This window comes from Polyodon spathula, chromosome 29, assembly GCF_017654505.1.
Source record: "Polyodon spathula isolate WHYD16114869_AA chromosome 29, ASM1765450v1, whole genome shotgun sequence".
NCBI lineage: Eukaryota > Metazoa > Chordata > Actinopteri > Acipenseriformes > Polyodontidae > Polyodon > Polyodon spathula.
In genome coordinates this window covers 6,123,471-6,138,986 of record NC_054562.1, presented here as the reverse complement: position 1 = coordinate 6,138,986, position 15,516 = coordinate 6,123,471, and the positions used below count along the sequence as shown (strand labels likewise).

General features: G+C 38.8%; 1 protein-coding gene across 1 annotated transcript; it reads right to left on the bottom strand.

The window, feature by feature from the left end:
• Positions 1-8,557: 8,557 nt before the first annotated feature.
• Positions 8,558-13,920, bottom strand: LOC121302177 (stAR-related lipid transfer protein 7, mitochondrial-like). Its single transcript, XM_041231995.1, is given in 6 exon segments — positions 8,558-9,125; positions 9,790-9,874; positions 10,762-10,861; positions 11,136-11,218; positions 11,945-12,055; positions 13,870-13,920. Coding segments are annotated over 6 exon segments (603 nt in total). The 3' UTR covers positions 8,558-8,952.
• Positions 13,921-15,516: the final 1,596 nt, after the last annotated feature.

Here is a 15,516-nt window from a genome sequence, read left to right as displayed (position 1 = left end):
GTTGATATATGACCCAGTATTACTGTACATGTATGATAACACCTAATGTTTCATTATTATATTTTGTATATGAAAATATATAAACTGATATACACATACACATTTGTTAATATAAACTGTCAAGTATATTCATGTATTTTGACACATATCTCAATAAAATTTGCTTGAGCGTAGCGTACATACATTTTTCCAGTGTGTACTTACCTGCCTCTGTGCTTGATAAATAGCAAACAAAGCCGACATGTTTCTCAGCTCCAAAATATTACAAAAAAAAAAAAAAAAAAAACTTGTCGCCTTACTTGAAGAAAATGCATTTCTTTTTAAGTCTTTATTAAGACTTTGAAAATCTAGGTGGGAAATCAATATTTTAATGATGTAATTTTTTTTATGATATTCAAACTGTATAACCTTAGACAATATATTTTACAGAACATATCTCACAAACTGTGCCTCATTAGAACAATAAAACATTTCCTTACATATTAGGCACAAGGAGTTTATCAAGGTCTCCCGACGCCAACATCATTTCTTGTGAAAATTAAAAAAAATGCTGCAAAGCCACTACCTCGAAAGGCACATTTAAGAAGCATGTCTTTGTTGTGCTGCTTCTCTCTTCACTAATAAAATGGTGCACTTTGGTGTAAAGACCTTGAGCCTGGCAAGGTGGGGAGCTGCCTCAGTGTTGCTGCTGCAAAGGGAACAGGGTTTGGTTTCTGCGCAACAAACCTGTAAAGAAGATTAGGCTTGGAATACCATGAATATTATCAAGCATTCATCTAACTGCGCTCCAAAAACAAGTAAATACTAGTAACACTGATAAATAAGTGGAAAGTTTTGATAAAAATGTTATTTTTGTAATCTCTTTTTTACGCTGTACTAGTTTGATGATCTAAAAAGCGGACAAATACTGCCCATCCTAACCCTAACCCTTCCCTTCCCTTCACAGACCTGCTTTACCTGATCCTATGATTGTATTTAGTGATATTAATACAGTGATTGATAAAACACTAGCAGGATTATTAAAGGACTGTGGTGTTCCGATCCGTCACCGCCCAGATCATCGCAATGACCCGTTGTGTTTTCTCAGGAGCGTCGTCTCCAGCCAGAGAGCAGCTAACTCAGTACTTGCAGGATTCTTTTCTTTTTAAACAATATCATCTGAATAAATGCAGAGTTGATAAGGAATAATTCCAAGTGGAATTCAATTAGAAATCACACTATAGGTATTTGAATCCCCCCTACCCCTTTTGAGCACAAAGCTTCCTTCTCTTTACTTTAAACCAATGTCTCTAATTTTAAACCCACTTGTAGTGACCTCTGATTCAGGCTGGTGCAATATTTCTGTTTATCGCCACTTGACATTCTTGCCTCTAACGATTTTCATACAATTTCATCTGCAATCATGTTGCAGCAACTTCCTCTCAAATTATAAAATACATTTAAAAAACATCCACGCCTTTTAACAAGTCTCCCCTAGCTGTATCGGCTCCAAGACAAAGTCTGTCCTGTTTATTGAGCCTTTTACTGTGCAGTCTGTAAATAGGGCTTAAAATATACATTTGAGGTATGCTATACCCAAAAATCATTAAACCATATAAAATTAAGCCCTTATTTTCTTTAGCCAAAATACCCAACTCTAAGTCTAAGATATATTGTATGACATTGGATTAACAAAAGAAGAACAAGAATAAAAATAAGAATAATACAATAAACAAATAGAATTTTAACCCTGGTATGCGCTCGGTCCTTTCCGGGGGGAGCTCTGGTTTCCGAGGCTGGTATCGGTGATTCCTGAGCCAGGAGAGCGGGTTGTCTGCTGTGTGCGTCCATGCCCTGCTGGTGATGGTCTGGACTGAAGGCAGGCAAGCCTTGGGATGTCTCCTTTCACCCTCCTAGTGCTGCCTGGAGGGAACGCACTCTTCCTGGGGGGTTGAGCCAGTTGGGTCCGCACTTTATAAATATTAATACATTGCTCCTGTGGGTCCACGGCAGGAACACTTTAATTTAATTAGGGGAAATGGCTTTATCCACTTAATGGATTTTTATTAGTGCCTGACTCAAACTGTTTCATTAGTTAAAGTGCTGCTATAATTTACAGGAGGCAGGGGAGCTTGGCAGGCGGGGCCTTGCCCTATACAGCAGACCCCATATAGGGGAGTCTGGAGGCCTGGGTGGCTCAGTTGAATTCCTGTGTAGGGTATCTGGAGGCCCGGCTGGCTCAGTTAAATCCCTGTGTAGGGGGTCTGGAAGCCCAGGTGGCTTTCACTTTCTTACACCATACATTTACAGTACTTGAACATATCAGTGCTATCATGCTTTACTGTCCTCATGTTTTTACCATGGTACACCAAAGTAAGTGACTATTCATGCTATCCAACATTGTTTTCTAAACTGTTTTTTTAGGGTCCTCATAAAATGAAATAGGATTTTTATGCACTGATCGTGTCTGCCCATTAACATGGCATTTCCTTTCTTTTAGGATTGCCTATATCAAGACGGAAAAGATCACGAAATTAGTGAGTCTCACTACAAATGAGTGAAACCATTTATAACCATGGCATTTCAAACCATGCCATTGTGAAAGCAAATTAAAGTGTAATAAAGCATAGTGAACACATGATAAAGCATAGGCAAGCAATGTAAAGCCCAGAGAGGCATGGTAAAGCAAATTTAAAAACATGGCAAATCATGGAAAACGATGGTCGATCTATAGTATAGCTACGGGAAAGGCATGGGAAAACAACAAAATGACCAATTGACATAATGTGCAGTAGAAGCTCACTGCTGCTGTGTGTAGGAATTCAGTTACTCCAATAGTGGTAATTCGTGAGCTGCTTCTGCTGCATCAAGACAAAAGCCAATCAAGTGAAAGTGCCTTTCCTGCACTGAGAAATCCTAGCGTTGACTGACTGTTGTCGTCAGCAGAATTTAGTACTGCAGTAAATTTAACTGAGTTTCTGTAAACCTTTGCTGGGACTTTTACATTATAAACCAGCCAGGAAGCCAACACAGGTGTGTTCCATATTAGTGCATTTACAAAGTTTTCAACATGCTTAATATATGTAAGATTTGTCTCTGTTTTTAATATGCTTTACGATACTTAATATGCCATGCTTTTATCGTGGTATGCTGAAAAACTTCCCTTTCAAACCATCTCTTACTAGAGCTCTTGAATTGCCAGTATATTGTTATAAGTTGTTAGCATCCTGAATCCACATGTACACCGCAACAAAGAAAGCAGCTCCACAGGAGTACTACTACTACACGACATCTATGATGAGTGCAGACAAAAAATAACCTTGTGCAGTATCATCCATGAGCAACTCTGGAAGAATGCAGGGCTTAGCCATACTGCATGCTATGTTAAGTTGACCAGTTTTTATTGAAATGTAAGAAATGCATTTCTATATCTTTTTGTCCCATCCGAGCTCGTATAGAATCAAATGGACTTTAAAACTAATCATTTATAGCTCTGATATTTGAAGGTTTGGGGAAATTGTTAAAATGTTCATATAACTGATTGGTTTGGGACACCTTAATTATTCTACTTGAAGTCAGTCTTACTGTACAACAGGCTGAGGTTTTCTGGCATGCAGTCCTCATCTGGAAGATCCAACGTGTGTGTGGCTGTGTAGGACACTGGTAAGTAGACAGCCATATGGATCTTGTTAATGACACTCACTCAAGCTCCTCTATTAGCCTCTGAGACTCTCCCTTTGGGAGTGAAGAGAACGCTGCATGCATTTCAAACAGTACGGCCCCCACTCCCAATCACAATCAATAAATCTGACTGATCAGAAGAGGAAACGTTCATCAGGCGGACAGGTCTCTCCGAAAGCAACGTTCACTGCAAGTAAAAAAAATGGGACATTTGAATTCATTCTCGAAATGTGTCAGGGTAGATACGGTAAAACTGCATCTGGTTAATTGAGACAGCTTCTTTTTTTTTTGATTAAAACTACCTCCACCAAATATGGTTTTGATTTCATACTGAATTATTTTACATTTTCCGAGTTATTATTTTTCAATTGAAAATTGTATTAGTATTAGCATTTGTAAAGATATGTAAATGGCTTTTTTGGCAACAGGATCTTTATATATATATATATATATATATATATATAAAGATGAGCTGCTCCTCAGTTATAGTTTGATGCCCAAGGAGCAATACAAAAGCTAATGAATGCCATAAACCACACGTTCAAATAAGTACCATTTACTGTACTCTCAAAACGCCATATTCGCACTGTCAAACACCATGTCCCGCCCTCTCAAAACTCATGCACCACCTTCTCAAACCTTATGTACTACTCTCAAACCCCACTATGCACATTTACTGCACGCTCACACCATGTACGCACTCTCACACACCACGTTTCCTAAAAAAAACAAAGTCTTGTGTCGGTCTGGCCCTTTTAAATACACCACAGCGTGAGCAAGGCTTTTCTCCGTCAAACACTTTATGATCGCTGGCATTTGTTGAAAAACATTTCACCCATAGAAAACAGCCAAGGTAGAATAAGGGAACCAGCCATGTAAAGACAAAAGGGGCCAAGTTACAAAAAAAAGGGTCAGCCCTGTAAAGATGGAATGTAAGGTTGACTAAGCTAAACACACAGTAGGAACATAGCAACATGCATATTGTATACAGTATATCCACTGGATACGGTCAATCTACCATCCCTAGTGGTCAAAAGAAGCTATTACAAACACAAACTCAATTACAGAAAAACTTTGTAAGTTATTGTTTTCTTTGGGGTGCTGTTTATGAATCCCTCTTTATAGGTTAACGGTCCTCTTAAGTATTTTAAGTTTTTATATGCTTGATTACACAACAAATGTATTATATTTTGAACAGGCCAAAACTCACATTTTTTTTTAATGTAGACCGCGATGAGCTGAAAGGACAGGCAGAGGTTAAAAACTCTTGTAAAATGAAATGACTCCCAGAACCGACAGGACAAACTGGAATATCAATGTTCAAACACGGAATAAAAAAGAAAATCAATATTTTGTTCTGTGGGTGGATGGGAAAATGCCCTCTCTCTCTCAGGGCCAATTGCACTCAGCAAGAAAATCATCAATCTCCCTTCGGAAGGGACCTTACTGCAGCACGGACATCGTCCTGTCTGAACACAGCAGTCTTTCACTAGTAGTCAAGCAAACGAAACAAGAAAGAAAAAAAAACTCACTAAAAAAATAAGAATGAGTATCAGGAAGTGCAAAGGCTGGTTTCACTAACCCCGAATAGCACCCATTTTGTATTCCCTTATCTGCTGGTCACAAACATGCAAGATCCAAATACCAAATGGGGGAATTGAACTGCAACAGGCTCACCATGCCAAAGACCTGGGTGTGGCAGTCGTCTCTAATGGCTGTTTTTTTTTTTTTGTTTTTGTTTTTTTAAGCTGACTCGAGGTTTTAAAGGAACTAGTTAAAACATTCTTAACAGGACTATATCCCTTGCCAAGATTCATTATGATGCACAAGAGGGAGAGGGAGGGGGGGGGTGAGAATGTGTGCTAGCTCAGCCAAACTGCAAGGCAGTCTATATCTTCAGAACCAAGGAATCCAAGGAGCTATTCTGAGCTGATCTATAACCCTAATCAATGCTGCCATCATAATGGAATGCAAGCGGACAGCAGCAGTGTGAAAATGTATTTTAACACAAGTGAACTGAAATATTTCGGCTAACAGTGGCCTGCAGATGTATGATTTCCTCATCAGATATTTACATCCCCCTTTCAACTCTGTTGGCCCTACCTGTCTAAACTGCCTGTAGCTAACACATGTGTTTTGCACTTCCATTATCTGCATAGGTCTCAAACGTGCAGTTTTTAGGTTAAATAAAAGTTCTGTTTTTATGCCTTATTCTTTGCACTTCCTGGGTCATTTCAGTGTAACACTATATGAAAGCATGGCTTGCAAACAGATTTTTTTAATCAACTGTAGTACTAGATATATTTTAAATCGTATTTGTTTGGTTTTTCAAGACTCCACTTTTGAGACCTACCTAACAAACAGAAATGCACAGCAGGTCAGCTTATGGAATTATATTGTTAGCTACAATGGAGGCATGAGTTTCTGATGTCTGCATCATGATTTGACGATATTAATATTGTGTAGTTCCCTTTCAACTAAATCTAAACCCGCTCTAGTTGCAGTACACAAATGAGTCGGCTGGTACCCGATTTCAAATTCAGCTCACACACATTTAAGAATATTATTTACAAAATAAATACACTCGGGCAGAACAAATTCATTTATCTCCTTCCTCTTTTGTCCGCCAACATCTGTTCCTTTTAATTCATTTTCTATTTGTTAATGGAATCGGAGCGTCTTGCAGTCCTGAGTGGACACTACTGGGAAAATGCCATCGCAAAAGACGAAATGAAAAAAATAAAGGGTTTTTGAAATGGAACAGATTTCAAAAGCACTGTTGTGGGAAGAGGGAGAGAAAGTGAACAATGGGTAGAATAGAACAGGCCCAGAAATCTGACTGAAAAATGGTTAATTTCTAAACGGCTTGCATTTCATCAGCAAACGCCACTCTGGTCACACTAATGAAATCAGTTGCCTGATATTAAAAGGGACCGCTGCATGCTGGCAGTAGAACTTCCTCTGCACCCTCAGTCTCCAATTTTTCATAAGAACCTCAGACACAAACACAGATTGAAGAACCCTGTTTCAGGTACGACCAGAAGCGGGCGCTGTGGATTACATCAGCTACTCAGGTAACCTTGTTGACTTATTATAAAATTGAAGCATTCATATTTCAGATTGAACTGCTAGAGCATTATGACTGATCGGTTTGTCCATGTTCATGTCAAGGGCTCTATTTATTTCTATTAGAGACACCCGCTTAAGGCTTCCAACACAGCAAGAAGGAAAATACCCCTGGAGTCAGCTAGGGTGGGGGCAGGAGATGCCTCATGTTTAGATAGGAAATGGACACGAGAACAAATACTACTTTACAACAGACAACCCCATTGTGCAGCTCAAGATCTGCCGTGACAGCTCTGGAACAAGATGTGGCACTCCAGGTTTGTACCTCTGGCTGGACCAAGGTGACAACGCCCAGGGGTCTGAAGAATCATCAAGGGAGAAAGAGAAGCTTAAAAAAAACAAGCAACTTTCACGTCAGTTTGATTTACACATACGCCACCAGACTTTAATTAGCCAACACATTGTGATGATACAGTCTCCAACACTGCTTTTACATTTCACTGAAGCAGACACTGCATGCCGATCAGCTACAACAAATGTTATCAGGACACAGACAAAACGGCTATAATGCAGTGTCATGAACACATTAACTTCGCCCACACTCGGAGATCACACGCTTGGGAACACTTTCAGTCACAGCACACTATTGAATTGGTAATTTTATGTAATTGTGGCATCCATAGACTTATTTTAGGGTATACCTCAGTACAGTAATTGCTGTAATTGTTATACAGTGCTTTAAAAAGTGAATTGATATGTTCTAATTATCCCTTAATAGGAAAACAAAAACATACAATGTGGTTTAATTCAGTAATTTCATAGAAGTGTATGTGCCCCTACAGGGTAACTTAACAGTATTACGGCTATGGCTTACTATGGCAAGACCAGTTATTAAATAGTTACCAAACAATGTAAATAGATGTACTTGTAATTGCTGAAGTTGGTACTTGAATTACTATGCAATATGTGCCCTTGACCCGAAAGTATTACCGTGCCAGTCTTTTGGGGTAAAATGTTAAACCTTGTTCTTCAAACACACATGCATGTACTGTTGGCTGCCCCACAATCTTTATAGGCTATTGTTGCACAGTCACAACACCAAATAGACATTGTACAGCATCTAAAAGTAAAAAGCTTTGTTACCTTAGGAATAATATATTTAATTAGTGGCTTTCAAATGGTGTTAGGACAAGCACGTGAAACTGTTACCCTTGCAATGTTTTCATTCCAGCCAAGGAGTTTAAATGACACAGCTCCTTCAGCTACAAAGCCTTCAAAAATCGCTTAATAAATCTAAACACATTTGCAATTCATTGATGAACGGTTTGCAGAAAAACATGCTTTTTCGTTGCCATTTGCTTTTCTATTTATTTCATAGAAAAAAAGTCAGTAACAAAATGTTCTGCTTTTGTTAATACGCACTGCAAAAAAACAAAAACCAGAAACACAGTATCGGCGTAGACCTGAATTAAACTGACTGACCCCAGAAGCTGTGCTGGGCTACAAATCCAATACAGCACACAGCCATTAAACATTTCTAGTTCTATTCACAACTAATTTAGTTTCCAACACTAGGCAGGTTAGCTTGTTAGCCGTCACATCAATCTGCCTCATCCGAGGAGATGCAACGACTGCGATATGGATCAGTATTAAGAGCTCCAGTAATAACAGTGGCAGGCAGACTGTTACCTGTGCTGTCCAAAAATCACAAGGTAGAAGCAATCCAAACCTAACCAGGGCTGCCATGCTTTTATAAAAAAAAAAAAAAACAGTTCAGAGTCTGAAGCAAGCAGTTTTGTAATTTTTTTGAAGCATGAGCAGCTGGCAAAAAGTCACTGGGCAGCACTTAGAAAACTTGGATGGATTTTTTTGTTTTAAAAAGGGGAAAAACTTATTTATTTGAATTGTTTTATTGGAGTATTGGTGATGTTTGAGAGCCCTGCGGTTGAAGTGCTAGTCATCAGAAAAGCGCTCCCTCACACTTGGACATGTTTAAATGACGCAGGGGATTCTCTCACAGCTGGAGGATAACCAGAGCTCAGTTCTGCTCCACTGCAGTGAAACGTCAGCGATCATCTCGACGCCTGGCCTTGTTTAGAAGTCTCTGCTGCCATAGCAACTGCAGCCGAATCGCCCTGGTGCAAAAAAAAATACATCTGTGTGCTCCAGCAAGAGCGGTGTTTGAACGTTTTGGTTGCAATATTATTTGTCTGTGGCTCCACAGTGCTATGCGTATTCCATCTGCTGCTGGACGTTGCGATCGCTCTCAGGCACGCGCTCCTGGCTAGACGTGGGCTTGTTCTCCACTGGTTTTATCGAGATGTAGTCTCTTACTTCCATCTCCATGTTTTTAGCCATGACAGTTGCAGCGTGCAGTTTTTCCAAAAAGTCTGGCATTCCTGAAAAAGAAATAACCAATGTATATACCAGACATACTCAGTTAAATGTTAATTAGTACCTCCCAATCCACTCCAATACCAAACCGCCCCCTGGTGGACATATTTAATAACAAAGTCTCCCCTCTCATTTTGTTCTAGACAGGTACCACACACATTTTGTTTTACTGCGCACATAAGCAACTCTGTACCAGGGGATTGCTATGCCAAAGAAATGATATGCTGTAAGGGATTAAAAGCGGATGTTTGTGTGTTACTGTGACAAGTGTGACAGAACGAATACTCCTGTACTGGTAATTCTTTACATATACATCTACACCCAGACAATACACACACTGAGAAGGGAACTCCAAGCTGCTCTTCTCATTGTAATGGGCAGGACTGGGACTCATCGTGTAAAACAAGAAGCCAGCTCTCCAATGTAAATCAGCAGGCACTGCAATAACAGAGTACAGCTAACGTGCCAGTCTCGTGACTATGCAAGGGCTTAATATAATGGGAACATTAACATAATTAAGGGTTATTTAATATTGACCCACACACAAATTAAGGACTGCTCCAGACTTAGACACTGGGACGCTCACATTTGCAAAACTAGATAGTTGAGCTGACTATCTGATTTTGAAATAAACTGTAAAAACGTAATATGTAATTTTGAGGACTTTACCGCTAGACACCATCCAGCTCAAACAGTAGCGAGGAAACACCGTCTGAGGGTCATCACTGTAGGTCAACAAGTAGTCAAATCCATTCTGCAAACAACAGAGACTCACTTAATACAGGCAGGTAAGAGAGGCATGCATGCATGTCAAAGCAGTATTGACAGTCACGTTGAACAAACTCTGTACTAAGGCTTTAAATAATAAATACAGCTGTCAGTATTGTGGTGATGGCCCAGGGTCTGACGTTAGGTGTAAGGAGGAAGCAGACAAGAATACAAGGTATCGATTTCAATCCAAATACTTATTTTATTATAATTGGTGAACACAAACAAAAGAACTTCAAACACTACAACTATTTACAACAGTAAAAGAAACATCCTAAAATGTAGAATTATAAAAGCAACCAAGGTTTTCCTAGTATTATGCAAAGTGAAAGCGATTTGAGTGAAACAGAGTTCAAAGGCTCTGTCTGTCACCAGAGAGAAGGAATAAATAATAACCAAAACAGGTCTGGTAGGGTCTACTGGGGTGAAGTCTTTCAACACCAAAAATATCTGTGAAATCTGACTTCTGATGATTATAATTTTAGTATGGGAATAGTCAATGAAGCCATTGCGAGAGACTGTGGCAGCAGAAGGATTACGTGGAGGTAACTAGGTTATTCAAAATAGAAAAAAAAAAATCTATTTAGGATTATCTTGTTAGTTTCAATTATGTTTGAGTAGCATGTTGATCTGGCTGCTACCAAAGCCTCTCTACACTTTACTTGACGGTCTTTCCGTATAAGATCATGCACAGGTAGCTTGGTACCTGTCCATTTACACTCTGATTCTCGACCCTCCCGTGTAGGTTTGAGTGCGGTCAATAAAACATGGCGAGTTGTTTTAGAGAAACATTCTGAATCTTAGCTGAAGCAACAGCATCAAGGGTACTAGATAGAAAGATACAACTCTTTGTACACTTCATATGGAACTCACCTCATCAAAAGACTTGTGGGGGTTGATAACCATCTTGGACTGGTAGGACCTCACCCGCACAAAGTCTGGGGACTCGGGGGCAGCCGGATGCTCTACTGCCCTGTTGGTTAGAAAACGGAATAAAGAGAATCAAAAAAACAACCGAAAAGCAAACGGGCAAAACAAACGTGCTCCACCTGGCCCTAAAAGCAAAGCAAAATCTGAAAACTCCAAATACTTTGAGAATTTTAAATTATGAGGGTTGCATTTGAACCTTATTTTATACTGCACATTAAGCGAGAATTACCACGCAGAGATAAAAGCAGCACAAGCACATTTTGCCGTGGCGCGCACAGCGACGCTAGTGAGTTGTCACGACTTCAGAAACCTCTCACCTGGACACCAACACCATGAAGTTGTTCTCCACATCCACGTTATACCGCCTGACCTACACATAATCACGGGAGTACATGGGGTACTGCAAGAAACACACAACAGACTTGTAATAGCATTGTTTCCTACAGTCCTGTTACTTTAATTAGGTTTTACTCTAGAAACCCATAATTGACCAGTGTTGCACTGATGCAGAATTACCAAATAAACAGTTTCTGGTTTAACAATTACAGATGTTCATAAACTATACATTGATCATTTCCAGCTGTATGTTTTTAAGTTGAGATGAAAACCACCACAGAATGTTTACAAAATGATTGACAGAGAATATTACATGATTGATATAAACATAGTTGGGTACCCATTTTTTGTATCTGTTAAAACCTCAATAACTCAGCTGGTTAAAGTGTCTCTGAATCGTATTTACGCAAAAATAATCACTTAAATTAACACCCAGCTTTATCAGAGAGCACAGTTCCTTTTTGATGCCCAAGGGTATGAACTACTGCAGCAAGCAGGTTAAGGTTATAAAAGACGCCTTCAAGCTCTGCTAAAGCAGAAGAGATATTTTTAAAAAAGGGAGGGGGCGCCTTCTCCTCTCCCCTAGAACGCACAGAAATGTTTTGCTCAGCCATGTATTCTAACAAACTGACAAGTGTGTAAAATGTCTGAGGACAGAAGGGGACTCTAATGGCATCTTTAACAGGTGTAATAATCTTACTCGTAAAAGAATGCAACATATCCTAAAGCAGTTTTGTATGCTTTTAAAAGATTTGTTTTATTTGCATGCAGCAAAAACAAAACAGCTTACTGGAAAGTGTGTGACCCAGTGAATAATCTCTGATCCCGACACCTCGTCCCTCTCAAACACTTCCAGTTTTATCACCAGGGAATCCCATTCTTTCCTGTACTCTGTGTCCAACTGGAGTCAGGGAGAAAGGGACAGTTAAACAATATTATTCATGTAGAGATATGCGTGTCTAAACAGTATCCCTTACAGAATTTATTTTACACCTCGTCTGTTCCGTCCAAACGTTTTAAGGGTTTTACTAATCTGGTGGAAACATGGCGACGCCAACTTTAAGAGCGTGTTCTGAAAAATACAACGTTTTACGCCCCCATGTGTTGCTCCAACTGTTTCATTGTTCACATCCTGACAACTTTTACCACTTAAGCCCCGGTCACAGCTGGAACGATAACTATAACCATAAATAGTTTATGGAGCGGGCACACCAGAACAACTATTTAGTACACGCCCACTTATTTTCAGCATGACGAGGGACAGTTGATGAGAAGCATTAAGAAACACTCCTGTTGTATTATATCAGGGGTACAAGTACCCCTGCGGGTACTTCTAAGAGTCATAGCGGGTACGCAGGACGACTCAGAAACGCACAAATTAAAATGAAAGAAAAAATAATGATCTTGAATTTTTTTTTTTTTTTAACGGTATTACATATTCTTTTTTTCTTTTAGCAGCTCAAAAGTTAACCGTTAATTAAAAAACACAGAATCTATCACGCCCACATTTTGCACCTGTACGCATGTGTGATTGATTGCGTGAATTTCCACTCTGATAAATAGGTGAAGCAGGCGTCAGGATATTGTGACTGGAGAGACGTCTGTGTTGCTCATGATCTTTGTTGTTTTCAACTTGTCATACCAGAGAAGCACAGTGTCTCAAAGTGACAGAAAGTTATAGAGTCCCTTTGGATCATTTTTATGCTGGCTTTAATACATAAAAAGTGTACTACTGTTAGTAATTAATTATAGTTTGATCTTGAGGTTAATGTTTTTGATACTGTACATTTTATAACGGCACACAACTATGCTGTGTTGGTAAGTAAATAGTAACGTGAACATTTACAGTGCAGACTATTTTGTATTATTTATAATGACTTTGCCCAATATACCGCCTAAATACTGCCTTTTTATTCTTTGCATCCAAAAATATCATAATTAAGTTTTAAGAATGAAGCCTACTGTTTGGGTTTCTGTCTCAGCAATCTGTCAGTCCCACACTTGTGTAAAATTATATTTAAATAAAACGAGGGGAAAAAAGCAATGTGTTAACCAGATTATTCTGCCTTTTATTGCAACTGTGGTACCACTCTGTGATCGAAAATTGTAAAGGGTACTTTAGCTGAAACCTCCCGACAGAAGGGGTACCATTTCAAAAAAAAGAAGAGGTTGAAAACCCCTGTATTAGATCAACAGAAGGCAGAGGGGACAGGCAAGATGCGTGTGGGTACAGAGAATTCTACAGAGTAGGGAGGAGTTAGGGGAATTTCACATGCACGCTGGTATAGTCAAGTGCTGAAAATCACACCGTGGGTATTGCCTCATGGAAGTATGCACGGTCACCTTGGGTACAATCACTTCCCATTTAAGTAAAACATAAAAAAAGAACATGGTACGTATTGCTGATTAAAACGTACTTAATATGACGAAACACCATACATGACATATACAATTATACTAATGATTACTATTATTATTTAAAGCAAAAAACAACTACAATATGCAGACTGACATGTCTTAAAGGAGCATATAGGATCATAAATCACGTACATTAATGGCTGTTTATCAAACAATTTATAACGATTTAAAAAAAAAAAAAGATTCCTGATGTGATGTTCTGTAGTGGAACAGTAGAGGTCAGTCTTCTCTGTTGTAAATCACTGCAATGCCTATATTTATTCTTTATTGTGTTTAAAATAATATATAAAATAATACCAGGCAGGTGATGATGTCACATTTAATAGAGACCTGATTGGCCAGGAACATTTATCGTTATCGTTGTAGCATGAACAAAAAATCTCTGAAAGCGATCGAAACGATATTTATCGTTACCGTTTACAATGATCGTTATCACTGTGGTGTGATCACCTCCGCTCACTTGAACGGGCACGATTTTTAAAAATGGCTGGTTTGAGATCTGTCCTCTAAATCACTGCAGGAAGAGCGATGATAGGTTTTAAAAAAAAAAATGAACAAGTCCTCTGTCTTTTCTGTTCCCTACCACAGTATAGATCCGTTATTGCTGTGTTACAATGTGGGCAATAATCCTGACATTATGAGGACTGATCTTTTTATGTTTAGCATTTTTGTGGGTGTTTTTTTACAAGTGTTTAAGTAGCAGCCAAACTTGTTTGCGTCAGACTTGTTGAAAGTCTGCAGCAAAATGGTTGTTATTGTCGCTGCGACTATTAATGCAGGCATCGTGCAGGTATTGCAAAGTTCAGAAACAAATCAAAACGTGGAAAAGTTTTGCACCGTATAAAAGTGAACTGATTTTGCCAGTACTTGCTAGTATATTAACCAGTTGGAAATGATTTACCGGGCACCGTGTGTGTCAGGAACTGATTGCACCCAGCCCCTATGTAGGCACTACTCACTATAACGAACCTGTTGGGGTCCAAGCCTTTTGTTCGTTATATGGAAGGGTTTGGTATAGCGAAAGGACAATCAAAATGAACGATAAACTGTTGGAGTAAGTTAATGAGATGAGATTGTGAATTCAAGTAGAATTACACGTACCAGTTTGTTTCATGTATGCAGTATTCTGTCTTTATCTAATTCGTTAAAGAATTAAAACGCAGTACAAAAACCAAAAATCCTGAATTGAAGCTGACCTTTTATTCAAAATCAATCTGACATGAATCGTTTCGAAGTGCACCAAATCTTAATCTAACATGCAAGAGTCCCAACTGAGTTTTTATTCCAAATCAACCCGACATGAAAAGTTTGACAAGTTGAAAAGTTTATAAGTTTTTTTTTTTTTTTTTTTTTTTTTCTTGAATCAATTTTGTTTCGCCGCATGGCTGCTGAGCAAGCAAAAAAAAACAAAAAAAAGCCCTTTTGGCTTGTGTTTTTTGATAACCTACACCCTATAGAGATATGCCTGCATCTTTTTTTCAAACGATCAATGTAGTTTCCAGTTTTGCTTGTTTTTGTTTTGTTTCGGGGGCATAGGTACACATGTTTATATTTTCTTTAAAAAAAAAAAAAAAAATAATAATAATAATAAATAATTTTTATTTGGGGCCAGGTTCGTTAAGCCGAAGGTTCATTATAATGAAAAGCGTTACAGCAAGGTTGTATTGCAATATCAATTGACCCTCTGGGCTCTGTCGTCTGTAAGGTTGCTGTGAAACATTTAAAACATCTGCAGGCAATATTAAAACACCACCTCATGATGGAACTTCTACCGTATCTATGGTGTACTGACAGGATAAAGAAGCTTGATCAGTATAAACAAAAAAGAAAGGAAGCCTGTGAAACTAAATGGTCTACACAAAATACAAGGGAATGTTGTTATGCTAAGACAGTGGACCTCAAAGCCATGATCTCTGCAAATTTAGACGCGAGAGAAACTGACAC